General features: G+C 43.2%; 2 protein-coding genes across 3 annotated transcripts in view; one reads left to right on the top strand and one right to left on the bottom strand.

The window, feature by feature from the left end:
* Positions 1–34: 34 nt before the first annotated feature.
* jazf1b (JAZF zinc finger 1b) lies at positions 35–13,884 on the bottom strand. The gene is made up of 5 exons (XM_035629059.2): positions 13,751–13,884; positions 4,823–4,895; positions 4,005–4,201; positions 2,706–2,875; positions 35–1,465 (listed from the first exon to the last, which is right to left on the bottom strand). Exons 1-5 carry the CDS (start codon positions 13,863–13,865, stop codon positions 1,289–1,291), a joined length of 732 nt encoding a protein of 243 aa, XP_035484952.1. The 5' UTR covers positions 13,866–13,884; the 3' UTR covers positions 35–1,288.
* A 10-nt stretch (positions 13,885–13,894) lies between these two features.
* Positions 13,895–17,376, top strand: part of creb5b (cAMP responsive element binding protein 5b) — a 45,296-nt gene continuing 41,814 nt past the window's right edge. Inside the window, exons 1-3 of one of the 2 annotated variants that reach the window (XM_035628943.2) lie at positions 13,895–14,047; positions 15,827–15,883; positions 16,354–16,451. The gene's annotated coding sequence lies outside the window, so the exon portion shown is untranslated. Of the gene's footprint in view, positions 14,048–15,826; positions 15,884–16,309; positions 16,452–17,376 lie in introns of both variants that reach the window. The other variant, XM_035628961.2, reaches the window with a different exon arrangement.

Raw genomic sequence — 17,376 nt, 5'->3', positions numbered from 1 at the left:
TGCGTACGTGTTGAGACAGTAAACGAGGCGTGAATCTTTAGGCACACATTAGAGGAACTTTTATTCTAAACGTAACAAAAGTTTACATGAAGCAGCTTTTTTTTTTGAAGAAAATCCAGTACATCACCATTAGTTTCTCCAAACAACCTCTGGTTTTGCCTTTTCATACACATTATATGATTGGAGTTTGAACTCCAGAAACATATGAAAATATAATTTAATGCACTTAACACATGACAATACACTCACTGTACACTATATCAAAGACTTATCCCCATACTGGCAGTACAATACTGTCACAACAGTTCCTTAACACTAACATCCATGCAGTGGAGATGTTACCTAGTGGCTCATTGTCGATTCATGAGCAAACGCAGAACTTGCACTTCTGCTGCGAAGGCCTTTGGCCTCGTTCCGGCAGCTACTGTACACACACCAGAAACGAGGGAATCAGGAAAAAGAAAATGCTAATTTGTTGGCAACTTGTTACAAAAAGTGCTTCAATCCCTCACCGTAAAATAGTAAGGACAACTGCTTATGTCTTTTTAGGAAAGTGATTAAGACGCACAGAGTTCCCATGATCCCATTCGACAGCATGAATACTATGAGAACACTTGGGCAGGACTGTGGTGCTGAAATGCTTTCAAACGTCACCTGAGATCATCCTTTGGCGCTCACACAACTGTTTGCAGTAAAACGGATGAAAAAAAAACAAGGTTTGTAATACTTGATATGAAAAATGACTAAATCGGATCATAGACAGCAAAGCTGATAGAGAATGAAACGTACAAAAGTGAAATAGTGTAATACCACACACATTCTGATTTTGTCATTTGCCTCTGTCACATTTTTTGGCTCACATGAGGCTGAGGCAAGTTAACGGTGCCTCGTTTCTCAACGAACACAGTAGGACGCCCTACTGTACACGCAAGGCTACTCATCACCGATCGTGGCCATTGTGTAGGCTCCAAGTCCTCATCGTCAATGAGCACCAAATATATTTAAAAAAAAAAAATCTAACTGGATAAATGATAGCTTAAATGTGCAAAATACAAAACTGTGAACTACATAAAGATTCAATATTCTGAATAAGAAATAAGGATGAATAATAATACATTTAATTCCATGCATTAAAAAAAAGAGTCATGGTGAAGTGGGGTAAGAGAAGGGGTTGGGGTCAGAAGATGAGAGGAATGACGTGGAATGACTAACAGCCATTGCTGGTGATGGTGGTGTTGGGAGGGTCGGGAAGTGGCCTGAAGGAGAGTGCTGGTCACTCGCTGAGCCTCTACTGCTGCATCTTACGGATGATGTCGGTAGAGATGGGTGGGTGGAAGTTGATGGTGTGGTGGCGGAGACCCTGAGATGTTTTGTAGCTCTTCCCACACCGGCACTTGAAGGGTTTGCGCACCCTTATCTGGGTTCGGTGGCCGTTCTTGGCGTGATACTTGATCCCGTTCACATTCTGTAAATAAGCGAGGAAAACAAAAACCTGCCGTCATCATGAGTATGAGCATTACTAATCACGATTTAGGATTCAATATTTTATTGCCATATGAACAAAGTTGATCGGAATTTTTATGGGCGAGCTCACCCAAAAACATTGTCAAAAAAACTGATTCTCGAGTATGATACACATTATTGGATAAAAACCGAGCCATCAGCAGCGATCTACTGGATAAAGTCCTTAATATTAGATTCATTAAAAGCCTGTGCTAGATGCCGAGTGTTCAGCTTTAGGAGAAGTTCTATTCAGGAAGCTGGTTGTTCTCGACTACACACTTTTCATTCTCTCACCAGAGGGGAGAAAATAAAAAAAAGGCAGTGAGCTGTGGGGGAGGGGGTCATTTTCAGTTTGCTGCTGTATCGGCCTCCACGCTTATGTGAAGGTTTTCCCTCAAGATGTTGAAACCTGCAAGGGATCTTCTCCCATTTTTAACAAACTAAAGTATTGGTGAAGTCAGGCTCTGACGTTAGCTGGTGAGGCAGAGGTGCTGGACGGGGTGCAGGAGAGTCGGGTTTGTCCAGACCACACATTTTATCTGTATCTTATAGACCTGGCTTTGTGCACAGGGCCACTGTCATTCTGAAACAAAAAATGCCCTTTATCAAACTGTTGCAAGTCTAAAATATCATCATAAACTGTTACATAAAGTTTGGGGTGTCATCAGACTTTGGTTCGAGTACTGTATCTCCTTAATCATTTTTTTGGACCAAAAAAAAAGAAGTGGTCACCAATAAACAAGAGGCTGTAGAGAGGAGAAATAAAAAACGTTTTCTTGTTAAAAATCTCGTTTTCCCTCTGAAGCCGCCTGCCGCCTCAGACTAAGTCATCGCCCATAACCATGTCATTCACGTCAGCAATGCAATTTTCTCAGGCTGCACATAATTTATCCCAACCACCACGCCAGATGTGAACGGAAAATCCTGTAAAACTCCACATTACTGAAGTGAACTAGATGTATGTATTTATGTTGTTGGAATGCTCAACGAAAGAACCAGCTTTCTATAGTCAACAGCGGGGAATCCATTTTGACTTTACATTCTCATTAATGTGAGCAGAAAGAATCACGCACCTCGCACTTTGTGGCACGCATATATCACTCAGTGTTCCTCTCGTGGCACAGTAGAAATATTTCACACTGTTGGATTATGTTGAAGGTACAGTGTGGATTCTTTAGAAGAGATGCGGGGGTGGAACCTACCTTATATCTCTTTTTACAGCCCGGGACAGGGCAGGCGAAAGGCTTCTCGTCTCCTCCGTTCATGCACATGGAGCTGAGGATGGACTCCGAGCTGATGGCGCTCTCTGTCGTCCACGATTCATCACTGTCAGACTCCTCGAAGTCTACCTCCTCTTCGTCACACTCGCTACCTGTGGGAGGGCAAGAGGCATAAAATCGAAGAGCGAATGACTAAGGGCATCACCGCCGGACATGTGATCACGCACAGGTCTCTAAGAAAAGCTCTGATTTATGCGCACGTCGTGACTCATCTCTGGCGATGAAAACCCCTCGAGGCCTTCGGGCTGACAAGCGTGGACCTTTTCTCAGCATGTTCTGGGGCAGCGTTCCCATCATTTCAACTTCCACTGCTACAGTGTCCGTGTTTTTGTAAAGACTGAAATATGCCAATCGTGAGAAAAGAATTCATACATTTTATTGAGGTTTTTGGGCCAATTAGCTACAATTTTTATTATTGGTTTGTGAAAGATGTTATGCCAGAAAACTGCATACTTTCAAAACAAGGAAATGAGGACATGGGAAAAAATAAACAAGGAAGAAACCCAAAAATCCGGTCATGTACACTGGAGGGAATTAGACAAATTAGGCGGAATGTGAGCGCCGGGCCTGATTCTCTGTAGCTTGAATGTGGGGCTGTGTCAAAAAGATGTTTTCTCAAGCACAGCGTTCATCTGTAGTTGATGTAAAAATATCTTTAAGATGTCGCCCAGAATTTAACAGTAAAATGTAAGATGAAACCAGGATGTGGGGATGAGTTTTTTTACAGACCAATAACCAAAGAGATTGGGTGATTTCCGCTTCTTTTTCGTAAAACTCAAGGATTTTTAAACCATCACATATATATATTAATATACATATATTAGGATCATGAGGAATAAATAAGTGGATGCCATTATGTGCTTTTTTTCTGCCAGTATATAAACAGTAATTGCATATTAAAAAAGGTGTTCTTATCTTTACCTACCACAGTGAGTGAGCCACCCACTGTCTCGGTGGAATGGAATTTTTACATTTTGTGTCCCTGAAGATGACAATTGCTCTCTCACCACCCATTTCCGCACCGTGAGACGTTCAAGGCTCTTTCAGATTGTGCTCAGCTGAGTGGATGTTTGCCATCACGGTGCCTAGAAATCGGACCCCCAGGATGTAAAGTCGGTCCCCTCACCGCTTCACTGCTCTGCTGCCAATCTAGGTCAACAATCCTCCCATTGCACTGCAATTACATCGTGGACATCAGAGAGTGGTGTTCGGGACGGTTACCTGTTGGCGTACTGCTCCGGAAGGAGGAGGAAGGCGTGATGGGCGGGGTGACCGGAGGGGTGAGGTTTCCACTGGTGTGGCGAGGCGGCGTGGCGACACTGCTGCGGGACAGATTCCCCATCAGGGAGAGAGACAACTTGGGCTGCACCTTCTTCTTCACGGCATCGTGTTCTCGCCGTGCAGCATCTGTCATGAACCTGGCATCGTGGGACATAAGGCTGGTCAGGGGGGTTTTCCATTCAGTGACCTGCATTCAAGGTTTGCTACTGTGGAACACATGCTTTAGGAAAAGGAAAAAAAAAAAGTGTCATTGGCTCCATTCCCATCAAAAATAAATAAATAAATTTCACCAGGGTTTATGGTGGATAGTAAAGTCTTTGGTAAATGTGTATCATAAAAAATAAATGTTAACATAGACATTGTTACAACTAAAGTGGAATTAACAAATTAAGCGTTAACCACATCAAGATGTGTTTGCGAGGGCAGGGAGACAGTGGCAGACCTTCTTGTACACTGGTTTGTTGCATAAGGCTTTTAAAAAAAACACTATTCAAGACCCATATCAAAGAGGACGAGGATGAACCCAGAGCAATAATAAAAAAAACCCAGTCGGTAAAAACACTGAAGCAATTCATCTGAGCAATCCACCAGATGACATCTGAAACAAACAGCCTTGGGACACAGTAGTAATACTAGTCAAGGCCAAGGAACAATGACATAAATGTCAGAATGATATCAGATTTAGGTGAATTCATAAAGGCAAATTTACTTATGAATGAGTTACCGCATAAGTGAAAATTCAGCTGTTTTTCGTTTACCTGTTGATGTAGCTGAGGGCAACATTCGTCGGCTGCTGCTGCTCCTGCTTCTCCAGAAGTCGGGGGTCAGTGTCTGAGCAGGCCAGAGAGACAGAGAGTGGATAATATATAACTAAACTAACAAATGGCACAACAAAAATGATATTTTGTCGCATAAGCTGTTGTCAGACATGCCCTGAAATCCAGACACGTTTCCGGAACATTTCCGGAGGGGGCTTGTATGTGAGAAAAACAAATGTCCGCAAACATTTTCCACTCGCCAGCGGCCTTGTGACAATGCCCAGCGAGTGGGCGCTCTACCCAGGCTCCACCCCTTGCCACGAATGTCCCGGAAATGTCAGCCTTAATATGTGAACGGCAAAAACTCTGGAAAATGTCCAGACCCAACTCATGAGTTCAGCTCTAGTTTGTTTTGGGCCACTTTGCGAGGCCCAGTTCAACTTGGTGCCTGAGCTCGGCCTTGAGGACACAACACACACTGTCGCCCCAAATCTCAAATCACGCATCCAAACCAACCAGAAGTTATCTGTGACAAGGATCCCTCACTGGCTTCCCACCTACGAGCTTTTCCAACTGCTTTCGGGGAAGTGGCTGGCCATGTTGGAAGCAATGCTGCCAGGTGTATTCTGTGTCAATTTGTTCTATTTTATTTTATTCTAATTTATATTCTTCTTGTTCTATTCTTATTCAACCTGTACTCATTCTGTCTGTGGGCTGCTGTGATATTTCAATTCCCCCCATGGGGATCATTAAAGGATTATCTAATCTTATCTACTAGAAACTACTAAGTAAAAGCAATGTGCAGTAGAGTTGGCGTAAAGTTACTGCACGTGCACTGATGTCATGCACTGCCGTCTAGAATACAGTCACTACTTCGTCAACTGATGCTGGAGAAGCTCCACGACTTTCAGGCCGATGCTTTTTTGTCTTTTTTTCTTTCTTCAAGCCGTCTGTAAGCTCATTCCCTGGGAATACAGGGTCCAGTTTGTCTTACGCCCGACAGTGCTGCACTACTACTTTTATTTCAATATATATACAACCAGGAAGTAACACCTCGGGTTTCCTCTCTTTTGAATTTCCATTGCCGTCTCTCTTTTTTCCCCCTTCTTTCTTTTTTTAAAGGGCTGCTGTGCAGACACCACATTTCTCACACATGACCACACTTGACGCACACTGTGCTCGCCCATGCTGTGCTCCAGACATTCATCTTGCTCAGCGGTGCTAAATGTACAACAATAGCCACATCTCCACACCCTGAGGAGAGGCGGGCTCCACTTCAAACGCTCTTCCCACTGCTGTCCATGTGGGAGAAGAGCGATGCCCCATAAAACAACAGTGTCTGCCACTTACCAGCTGAGCCTCGCAGTCTGCCTCTGACTGAGCTGTGGAAAACTGCTACCCCCAAGTGGTTGGAGCTCTCGCTCGTTGTCGTCCACAAGCTCCTGAGCCCGAGGCAACTCGCGGCATTGAAAGTTAAATGATGCGTTTTTCATAGCAAAATGACTACGAGTCAGCTTTAACGAACTTTGGATATTCAGTGAGCAAAAGAACAAAGCAGCCCAGTACTAGTTGATTTAATTTAAAAAATGAGTATGGCAATTATGCTGTATAAAACATATGGAAATAGTGTAATTAAAGTTTTCCCTGTCAAAAGGCGTAAGCAACACCTTTGAGAGGCTGTAATAAAACCCTGCGTCATACTTCCACAGCTTTGGGCTTTTACTCCTGTTTGTTTGTTTGTTTGTTTGTTTGTCTGGAGGATAATAACCAAGAACAGGTTTCATTAATTTTCATGCTGAACAACAAAAAATGTGCCAAAGAAGAATTTACTAAATTTGAATGCTCTCTGAGAGGCGATTTCCCATTGTATAATGACGAAAGAAACTTTACACCAAATACTAAATGACAATTATGTCTGCAGGGGAAAGATGGGTACACACAACTGTCTGTTTAGTATTGAAAGTTGGCATGAAAATGATTGTTCATACTCAACTTGACTCAAACTGTAATTCAGTTTTTGCATATTTGCATATTATACATACACACATATACAAACATACACACATACAGTTTTAATTTCTGTTTCATTTGGCCCATCCCTTCTTGGGATTACAAGATACCCTTAATCTACGAAAACATGTAAATCTTCCCCCGTTACCGCGTAACCAAAACATGCGCATTAGACACATACACACAATTTTTTAAATATTTTACTGACACCAAAACTTCAAATGCTCAGACCCACCAGTCCAGACTATAAATACAAACTGGATGTTTGTTGATGTGTTTGCAGAGGTTTGTTCTTTCTTCCAGTTCCTCATGTGTTGTACAGTAACGTTTCAGTGATAGTTAATTTCACTCGAAATCAGTCTCTCTGTGGGAGGAGCTAAATACATCTTGTCATCTGGAAGCCATAATAACAAATCTATGTCAGCAGGAAGATGGACAAAAGCACACACACACACGCACACACAAAACCATGCATAAAGGAAACACACAGCACAGACCGCACGTTGTATTTCAAGTGTCAGCTACCAGCTTGACTCTTGAAGGTGAAAGGTCATGTTGAACAGACAAACTCAAACCCAAACCATATTTGAGTGTACACACGAGAGAGCACACGCTTAAGAGGTCTGACATTGAAATTGAAGTCGACAAGCCGATGTCAGTCTCACTTCAAATAGCCGCGGGTGTGAAAAGACACGGGGCATCATCCGCTCAGTGGTAAAGGCCAAGGCGCTCGGTTGACGATTAAAATAGTGGCAGAGTTTTATGATGTTGGCAGGTAAGGCTCTGAGAACGGCTCTAACCTCAGCGCCTGAGGCTCGGGAGGTTCCTCTCATGGCCTCAGTCGTAAGCAAGTGTTTCATTAGCAGTGGATTTATCCCCAGTGAGAAGGATCGCACACCTCGCTCTGCTCTCCAGCCAAAGTCACGCAAACACCACGGAGCAAAGACACATTCATAGCGTTGCTGCCAAAAGCCAGTGCGGAGTCTGTGTGCTGGTATGTGAGTGCACAAGAAAATCTCTTCTAAAGATCCCTAATGAGTCTCCGGGAGTGGAGCGGCGGTGTGTGTGCTCACACACAGCAGTGGATCAGTCTGCTCCCACACGCTGTAAATCACACACACCTCAGGTGGGGACTGGGGAGGAGGGGGGCCCCCGCGGGGGCCAGTGCCCCACAGCCTCTGCTATTCTTCTGGGGCCACCAGCAGTCAGGGACCAGGAAGAAGGCCCCTTACCTAGAGATGGGAACCCCTGTAATTATACCACTCAGGTGGTCCACTTTGGTGGTCGACTCTTAGAAGCCTTCTGAGAAGCAAATACGTGTTTTTTTTAATTCCCCCATCTCCAATTCAACACAGGCAAAAACAATCAGTTCCGAGCGCCGGGGATTGTTTACATACATTGGTGAAAGTTCCCATCAAGAGTTTTATATTAGGTTTTTTTTAAGTGTTTCTTAACACCTTGATGTTTGTTTCAACCAAGCTCCTTTGCCTAAAATGACAGTACAGACTAAACCTCACCTTCGGGATAAAGCAACGACCAACATTTTTTTTGTTCACTGTCTACATGTGAAGCGTATGAATTTATCAGCACAGAAAACATGAAGCCCTGCGATAGGCTGGCGACCTGTCCAGGGTGAACCCCGCCTCTCGCCCAATGTTAGCTGGGATTGGCTCCAGCGACCCCCCGCGACCCTTAAATGGATAAAGCGGTAGACGATGAATGAATGAATGAAAACATGAAGCCATCACATGATCTCATTAGGCACCCGACACTGGCCTACACAAGGAAATCGAGGGACGATCACACAACCAAACGTCCTCAGGCAACAGGGGAAGTGACGCCTGCTGCCCTCTCATAACGCCTTCCACGACCCTCTCTCTCTCTCCCTCTCTCTCTGAAACACACACACACATCAGATGCACAGCTCCCTCTCTCATTAGCACCAGCATCTGGCTCGCCCGTCCACCCTCATGGCCAAATGCGCTGCAGGGTATAGAGCGGAGTGGTGAGCATTATGGTGACATGTTTACGGCGGCTCTGAGCAGTGGGGGACATTACCAGGAGTGGTGGCACAGGTAATTCATTACCATGTGACCTCTGAGGAGGAAATGAAACAGAGTCAAGTTGCCTTGGCAGGTTACTGAAGAAAAACAAAACAAAAACATGGGGCAGTCAAAAGTATCTATCGTGAATACATCCAGCACAGACAGCAAACCTAAAAATATACACGGGCACTAATTTGCATGTATGTCCACAAAGATTCATTTGTACAAACGTAGAGATAAACACAAGGACACACACACACACACACACACACACACACACACACACACACACACACACACACACACACATTCATTACACATGTATGCTACTAACAACTCTATTGATATTGATTATTCTGCGAATTAATCCTTCTATGAGCTTCTGAGATCCCAGCATGACTTCAAATGGCTTGTTTTGTCTGACCGATAGTCACAATCCTGAAATATTCAGTTAATTTAGATGTGAAACAGAGAAAAGCTTTGACTAATCAATCACGTGAGCTTAGTAAACATTGTATATCCAGTATTTACCATCTTTTGAATTTGACCATGTGCTCCAGCTAAATTTTGGAAGGCTGGAAAACCTCTTGATTTTTTCTTAAATCCATACTATTGTATGGAATAATCAGTTACCGCGACTACACTTATTCAAGAAGGTCCGAGGCCAATAAATGAACAACTTTTACAAACTAATGTATGTTCACTCTCATGGGACAACTGTATGAGAAACTCTTTCAGAAAAAATAACACATTTGTTCTTCATCAAACTGTATCAGCTGCATTAGCTCTACGTTGTGTTGGGTACAGAGCAGGGCCGATATATCGGTTTGCCAATAAAAAGCAGCTGATATCACCCTTTCACAGAAATCTGTGTTTGTGTTTGCCGATATGAACTGATATGAAAACGTACGGATAAAGAATGCATAAAAGATGTGCACTTGTGTTTACAATTCATGTAAAAAAAGAAGGTCATTTGTTTCATATGTTATTTAGTTATTTATAGGAATGTATGACAAAGTTTAAGTTAAACTGTAAAATATGAAGCCCTAAATTACATTTCTTTGTCATAGGGTTTGGTAACGACATTTTAGGGATCATTGTCAATTGTTTTGTATATATATATATATATATATATACATATCGGCATCAGAATTTTTTTATATGGCATCGGCCCCCCGAAAATCCATATCAGTCAGACTCCAGTAAAGTCAACACAGGCTGTGAATTATCTCCTATATGAAATGTTTTATCGGGTACAGCAGCTCCTCGTGTTGCAGTTTACCGCACAGGAACAGGAGCACTGGTGTCAGGGAACGGGGAAATGTAATTAGGGCCCACCAGGTGCACAGATCAGGAAACCAGTTACTGCTTCCCAAATTTATTACTTCCCCGCAGATTTTTGAGGGGTGCGTACCAAAATCCTCTAAATGGGCTTTCATTGAGGATTAGCAACAGACAGGCCCATTGTTGCAGAGCCCGGACACTTCAGACCGCAAGGGTACACATACACACACACACACACACACACACACACACACACACACACACACACACACACACACACACACACACTCACGGGCTACATAACACGGTCGCTATTTGCTTCTGGTCTGCAGTGGCCTGGTCGCTCGGTGACAAAGTAAACATTTCAGTAGCTCTGCAGTTTAACATGCCACACGAGTTACAGGCCTTAATGACATAACTTTAGATTCCCCATGTTTAAGCTTCCCTCTGCTCTTGCTGGTGTCTGCTTTGGCTCATTAGCTTTTGTTCTCTTACAGTTAAGATGAATTTGTTCACATTGGTCTAAGTGGACCACACGTGTCATTAACTTAAATCTGCTCACAATAGTGGAGGAAATGATGGCTGATCCATTATGAGTTTTGTAATCTTTGTAATCTTTTTAAGATTCAATTCAAACTTTTAAAGAAGAGTAGAACTCCTCCAACACATTGCTCTATTTTAAATCAATCACAAATCCTGAGACAATATACATTACTCTCAGTTATAACCTACTGATATACAGCATTAAAAATGCAGATGAGAGATTACAATAAGAGAAGTATCCTTAATATTATCAATTTTTCCTTTCAATAAGTGACTAATTCTCTTTTTCAACAAGTTGTCATGTATCAAAACGAGCCCATGTCTGGTAATTGATTATCAAAGATGCGGGTTTTGTTTTTGCAATATCAACCGTTATCTTTTATTGTACTGACCAGGCATCTCAAGAACGCTCCCTCAACCCGCAGCAGAACAGCGCCACCCCTTGTTCAGAGACTTGAACAGCAGGCCGGCCGGGGGAAAAAAACCCAGGGACAAGAATGTGTGCTTGTTTTCCAGGCGCCTAATTATAAAGGAGAGCGTGCTTTAAGCAGCAGGCCACCAGATGAGGAGGAAGACAGGCCAAATCGAGCACTCTCTCTGTAATTATGCTTCACAGGCACTTGGCATAACGCACACGATTTCGCACTCCTCAGAGTGGGCACAGGAGAGCGGACGGAGGGAGGGGGCGCAGCAAGTTTTTCCACCCAGAGCCAACTAATTGGCTCATTATTCCCCAATAAGTCATTTGGAAGCATTTTTTTTCCAAGGCCAACACCTCGGACACATGCACAGCACACAGTGAGAGGCCAGAGGATATTAAAGCCAGTCAAGCAACAAACAAGAACAACAGAGGCAGCTGGGCCTTGTCAGCCATAATAATAAGAGTCTGAAATATTAGATTGGGAAACAGATGTAGGAACCGACAGATTGAGACTGTGAGGAGGGGAACTTTCTTTCTAACTGTACTCACTCTAGTTCAAATTAAAATATAAATGCTTTAGGACTTGATCAAAAAATGTAATGATAATAATATATTACATAATGTTTAAGATAAAACTAGATTAACTGTAGTTTCTGACTGGCTTCTTAAAATACATAGATATAGTCATAGTACAGTATGGGAGACAAAAACAGGGCAATAAATAAATTAATAAATTAAGTGAGACCAGTTTCTATGTACAGCTGTTTGGATTAAGTTGTATATTTCAAAATAAAATTATTAGCATTTATAAATAGGTAATAAAATATAAACTCAAAAACTTAATTTATACAAATCACAGCACATTCCTTTGTTCACATGATCTCTTTTCTTGTCACATTTAATACGATCCACTGCGTTTCACTTACGTCACTTCATCAAAGGCAATGGAGTTGTTGCTCTGGTTAAATGATCACTTTCATTCATTCATTCATCGCTTTATCCATTTAAGGGTCGCGGGGGGGGGGCAATCCCAGCTAACATTGGGCGAGAGGCGGGGTACACCCTGGACAGGTCGCCAGCCTATCACAGGGACACATACAGAGACGGACAACCATTCACTCTCACATTCACACCTATGATCAATTTAGAGTCTCCAATGAACCTAACCCCATTCTGCATGTCTTTGGACTGTGGGAGGAGAGAACCCACGCATACACGGGGAGAACATGCAAACTCCACACAGAAAGGCCCTGGTTGCTAACCACTACACCACCGTGCAGCCTAAATGATCACTTGACCATCACAAATGACTCAAACAGAAGTCTTACATTTTGCCAGTCAGTCACTTCCCAGTCTCTTCACACAGGAAGTTCTTGTTGTTGTCTTGCCCCCACATGAACGAGAGGTGGCGCTGTTGACTTAACGTGCAGTCAGGGAGTCGGCATCAATGAGCTGGTAAGCACTGATGGTGGCAGTGGTGAGCATGCCACCAGCTGCTGTGGGTGACTTTACTGTCCATATTACATTTGTTCTAGTTCTAGTCATGAAGCAAGGTCAAAGCTCACATCCACACATCACCTTGGTAACCAACACAGTCTCTCTCCTCAACTGCTCCAAAAGTAAACAATGGTTCATTTATTCCAACCAGTGACACAAGTCTGTCTTTTCAGTGTCTCTCAATTTTAAAATCTGCATCCATGTATAATCTATATTGAGCAACGGATTACACCCAGTTATCATTAAGACACCAAATTTGGTGTAGAGTGAAATGGGATAGATGGACATTTATCCATATGTCTATAATGTAATAAGGTACTTACATATTTAACTTTACTTTTGAGCAAATGTCTACCACTATTTAGTACTTAATGTTGTTACTCATAATGACTTAGTATCTCATATAAATGAGAACATTGGATACTAAATGATGTGATATTGATAAGGTTCCCCCAAAACCGACTAATCGATTATCAAAATAGTTGAGGATAAATTGAGTAATCGTTCACTAATCGATTAATCGATTAACTGTTGCAGCTCTTATCAGAAAGTCACTGCCTGGAGTTGTAAGCAAGAGTTTGATCCAGGTGGAAGTTTAAGGCTTCTTATAATGTCTTCCTGATGAACACATGGAGGGAGGTGACCCGGTTAAAGAGAGTCACAGCAGCAGGAAACTAGAGGAACTCTGATGTCGAGCTCATCGTTAAATACCTATCTTCACTGGCGCGCGCTGGCCGCGACTGATGTGACGACGCATCCCGCGCGGCTCCGCTCCGCTCCGCTCTGCGCGCGCGGCGCGGCGCGGCGCGGCGCGGGGCCTCGCGCGGCAAATAATGTTGCACCAACGACCCGGCGGAGCGTGAAGAATCCGTTCACCTGTCCGTGTCTGCGCGCGGCTCCGCCGCTGCTCGCAGCGGTCCGATTCCAGGCAGTGATACAGCGAGACAGGGCGGCGAACTGCGGACTGTAGCGCTCACGCGGGCCGTATCTACGGCCGCCACACCTAGCAACAGGGTTGTCAGGACGCAGGAAGTAACTTGCTAGCTCGCTAACTTAGCCACTCTGTGCTAACCCACGAACCTCGGCCATTGTGGGCGGGTGGCGCCCGCTCGCCTTCTCGGCTCTTACCGATGTGGCTGTCCTCGATGTGCACGATGAGCTCGGCCAGCGAGTCGAAGTGGAGTCCGCAGCCGCCGAACCTGCAAGCGTTGGAAAAGAAAGAAGCAGCGGCGATGCCTGTCATGGTCGCTGCTGCATTGGAAATGGGGGCAGGCGGCGGCGGCGGCAGACAGCGAGCAGCGGGGCAACAGCAGGCGGACAGCGGTGCGAACAGCTGGAGCGGCAGGGGCGGTGCGGTGCGGTGACCTCTCCGAGCTGCGTCAAACCAGCAGGGGGGAGAGTCAACCACACCGGAAGTAATGCTCAGTAAGGCGTTTGGCTTTCATTACAAAAGCATCAAATGTTTTTTACAGAATATGTTTTGCTCTGTCTGTGTGGAGATTGCCATTCGTCCAGGTCACAGTTATTCTAACAGGGAGCTGAATCAGGAGATTCTTGAAATCTACAATCTGCATCTTCAACATCTGCAAGAATCTGCTTCAACCAAAGTCCAGTTGCTCCCGATTCAACACCCTCGTAGAAAACCATGACCTGGATGAATTCTTGGAAGTCTTATTGGATAGTTCAGCTCTATCAATAGTCACAGGTTTGATCTAAACAGTGTAAATCTATAGATTTACAGTTGCAATTGCAGTTATTTCCACTGACTCTTGCATCTATTAAGCCCCAAAATCGTGTCAACAAATAAATGACGCACTCCAAGTGATGTTTAAAAAAAAACAACAGCAACAGACAAACACATGAATAACCAGTTACAAGACACAAAAGTGGTTGTGGCTATGATTTATAACTGCGAAGCGGAGTAAGGACCTGTTCACAACTTGCCAAGCTTTAACCAGAAAGTAAATTTACTTCATATAAAACTTTTAGGTTTAATTAATTGATCGCAATAATAATAATCAGTCTCTAGATGTAAGTTAAAATAGCACATTAATCAGTGAATCAACTAACCTTTTGACTGCTCACTAAACATCACCAAACGTCCCTCGTCCCTAAAAGCCACTCTGTTCAGACGCTTTACTGAAAACTGTTTTGTTTGTAAAGTTTTGAGGTTGGAGTAATTTCGTCTAACTTGACGCATGTAGTTGTGTGTACAGTTGTCAGGATGCAGGAGAAAGATATATATATATACACAGTCAAACATGCATTGGACCCCACACTGGATTTAGCGTCTCGTGGCCACAGTGTGGCAGTGTGGGCCACTAGATAAACATGAGCCTCGTTCTTGTGTGTTCAGTCACAAAGGTTCTGTTGTCCCTTTTCAAAACTTTACCAAGACTGTTGATGCATACAACAAATCAATTAAGCTCTCAGACAGATTAGTGCCAGATTGATTTGAAATACAGAGTGCGATCGAGCTTCTTTGGGTTCAGTGTCATCTCATTCCTTTGTTTGCGAAAGGGAGTCTGGAAAAGAACATGTATTCGATGCTCTCAATAATAAAGTGGACAATTTTTCTATGGGTTCAGTTAGAATACATTTTCAATTTTCAGGGTTACAAAGTAAACATTTAGGGCACGTGTGTGCAGTTTCTACTACAAAACTAAAAATACTTACTAAAAGTACCACATTTCTCATTATTTACAAATTCTGACATGTAAGAAAACATATCACCTGTATGTAGATGGGAGAAATTAATCTTGCGCGCATCTGTGGCAATATGAAATCTCTTTTAAGAGGTGCAGAGCGGCAGCAAATTTTACACAGATCCAGTTCGAAAATACAAAATTATTGTAAAGTGATTGATCAACTTCTCTCAAGTTGCTTTCTTTTTTTGCATTCATCGCTGTATTGTGTACCCAGCCCCATTTCCAGATCAAGCACCACCATAGATGGTGAAAACTACTTTTCCAGTTGTGCCGAAAACACAGTGGGCACTTACTTTGACAGCATTACATCATCTGAGGGTCTGATGCCTTTCATATAAAATGCTGACACTGCCTATCCTCAGCACTTTATTGATGGCTGCGCTTGATGAGTGGAGCTGCAACTAATCATTACTGTACAATTTCTCGCAGCCCATAAATGTAGATGAGGTAATATGTGTGTATTTGTGATTTTCTGCTCTTGTGATTTACTGAATAGGTTGTTTGACCTCAATGTGGAAACACATGCAACGAAAGTCACATTTCACGGCTGCTGGTAAGTGACCAAGCCCTCCTGTCCTCTGTGAACTATCCAACACTTTTGAGTGAACCAGCAGGATAATTAGCTCTGATGCTTATTCCAACGTATTGAATCAAAATATAATGAAACATTTTGCAAGACCAAGTAATTTACGAAGGAACGAATAATACAATGACAATACCGCTGGACAAATATATCCAAATATTGTCCGTGAAATGTTGTAATATAAACTCTAGACGTGAAGTTATTGGTATTTTCATATATTCATGTGGCACCTGGTTAGATAACATGTATACATTTGCTTCATAAACTATTTAGAGCACATTCAGAGCCCTGATTTAGTTGTTAAAAGATATTCACCCATGAATGCTGAGCACCGACAGCATCATGCTGCTCTGTTACAAATCTGAATTCACCAGCCACCTAATGTTAACGTTACAGGGTTGTGTGTTTGGGTGCGGGAATGTCACCGGGGTTATCTACAGGAGACCTCCCAGCTCTCAGTTCCATCATATCACACTACGGTGATAGTGTCCCGAAACCCGAGTGTCCCCCACTTTTCAACCAGACAAACATTTAAAAGGTGAGTGGTTAAAACAGTCCGCCCCCGCCCCCCCCCCCCCCCCCCCCCCCCCCCCCCCCCCCACCACAATCAACACACTGCATCAGCTTGCATGCTATTAAAATGTTAAAAGACGAAATTGAGTTGCCTCTGCAACCTGAAAGATTGGAATATCTGATTAAATATCGGAATAAAATAGACGTGCATCACTTGCTATGGAGCTACATAGATTAAAAAAAAAAATTATATTTCTTCTCTTGCTGGTATGCAACTTTACATTTTGTAGCAGTAGCTGCTGCCCAACATTTCATCCCTGCAGGCCCAGTCATCTCTGCTTTAAGGATGCAGGAAAGATTTGTTGTTTTTTTTAGTTGTTTTTCTTAAGTTTTCCATCTTTGACAGTTGTATAAAGTAAAATATTTCCGAGAATGGGTTAAAGAAAATGAAAAATTGGATGACACTTTTCGTTATTTAGCCTCATTCCCCTTTTGCACCTGCTGCAACAAAGCATCCTCAGGACTGCTAATCTTCCCAAGGTGATCTTACTCAAAAGCACTGCAAAAAGGCATAATAATAAAAGGGTTAGTATAATATAGATCAAATCTGTTTTAGTGTGGGTCACTGACCCAAACTGTATCGGCTCTTTCCAACCTTAATAGTCTGCTCCTCCGGGAGCATAATGTTTGGATTGGTTGGGAAATATATTGGCAATAAAGAGACAAAAGGATGTCATAAACTTTGATTAAAGCTCCGGTTAAAAGACAGAGGCGGAGAAGCCCTGAGTTATGAGGGTTTTTCAGACTGCGTTATTGTTCCAGTGACAGAGCTCTTAGTGGGTCTAGTGGAGTGGTCGCAGGCGAGTGGTAAACATTTCTTAATGTGTGAGGAGTCATTAATCCCTGGAGCTGAGGATGGCTTCACCGGCAGTGTCTGTGGCCCAAGAAAT

This window comes from Scophthalmus maximus, chromosome 1 (genome assembly GCF_022379125.1).
Source record: "Scophthalmus maximus strain ysfricsl-2021 chromosome 1, ASM2237912v1, whole genome shotgun sequence".
NCBI lineage: Eukaryota > Metazoa > Chordata > Actinopteri > Pleuronectiformes > Scophthalmidae > Scophthalmus > Scophthalmus maximus.
Note: the sequence above shows the minus strand (reverse complement) of the source record. Positions and strands in the feature narration are given on the sequence as shown.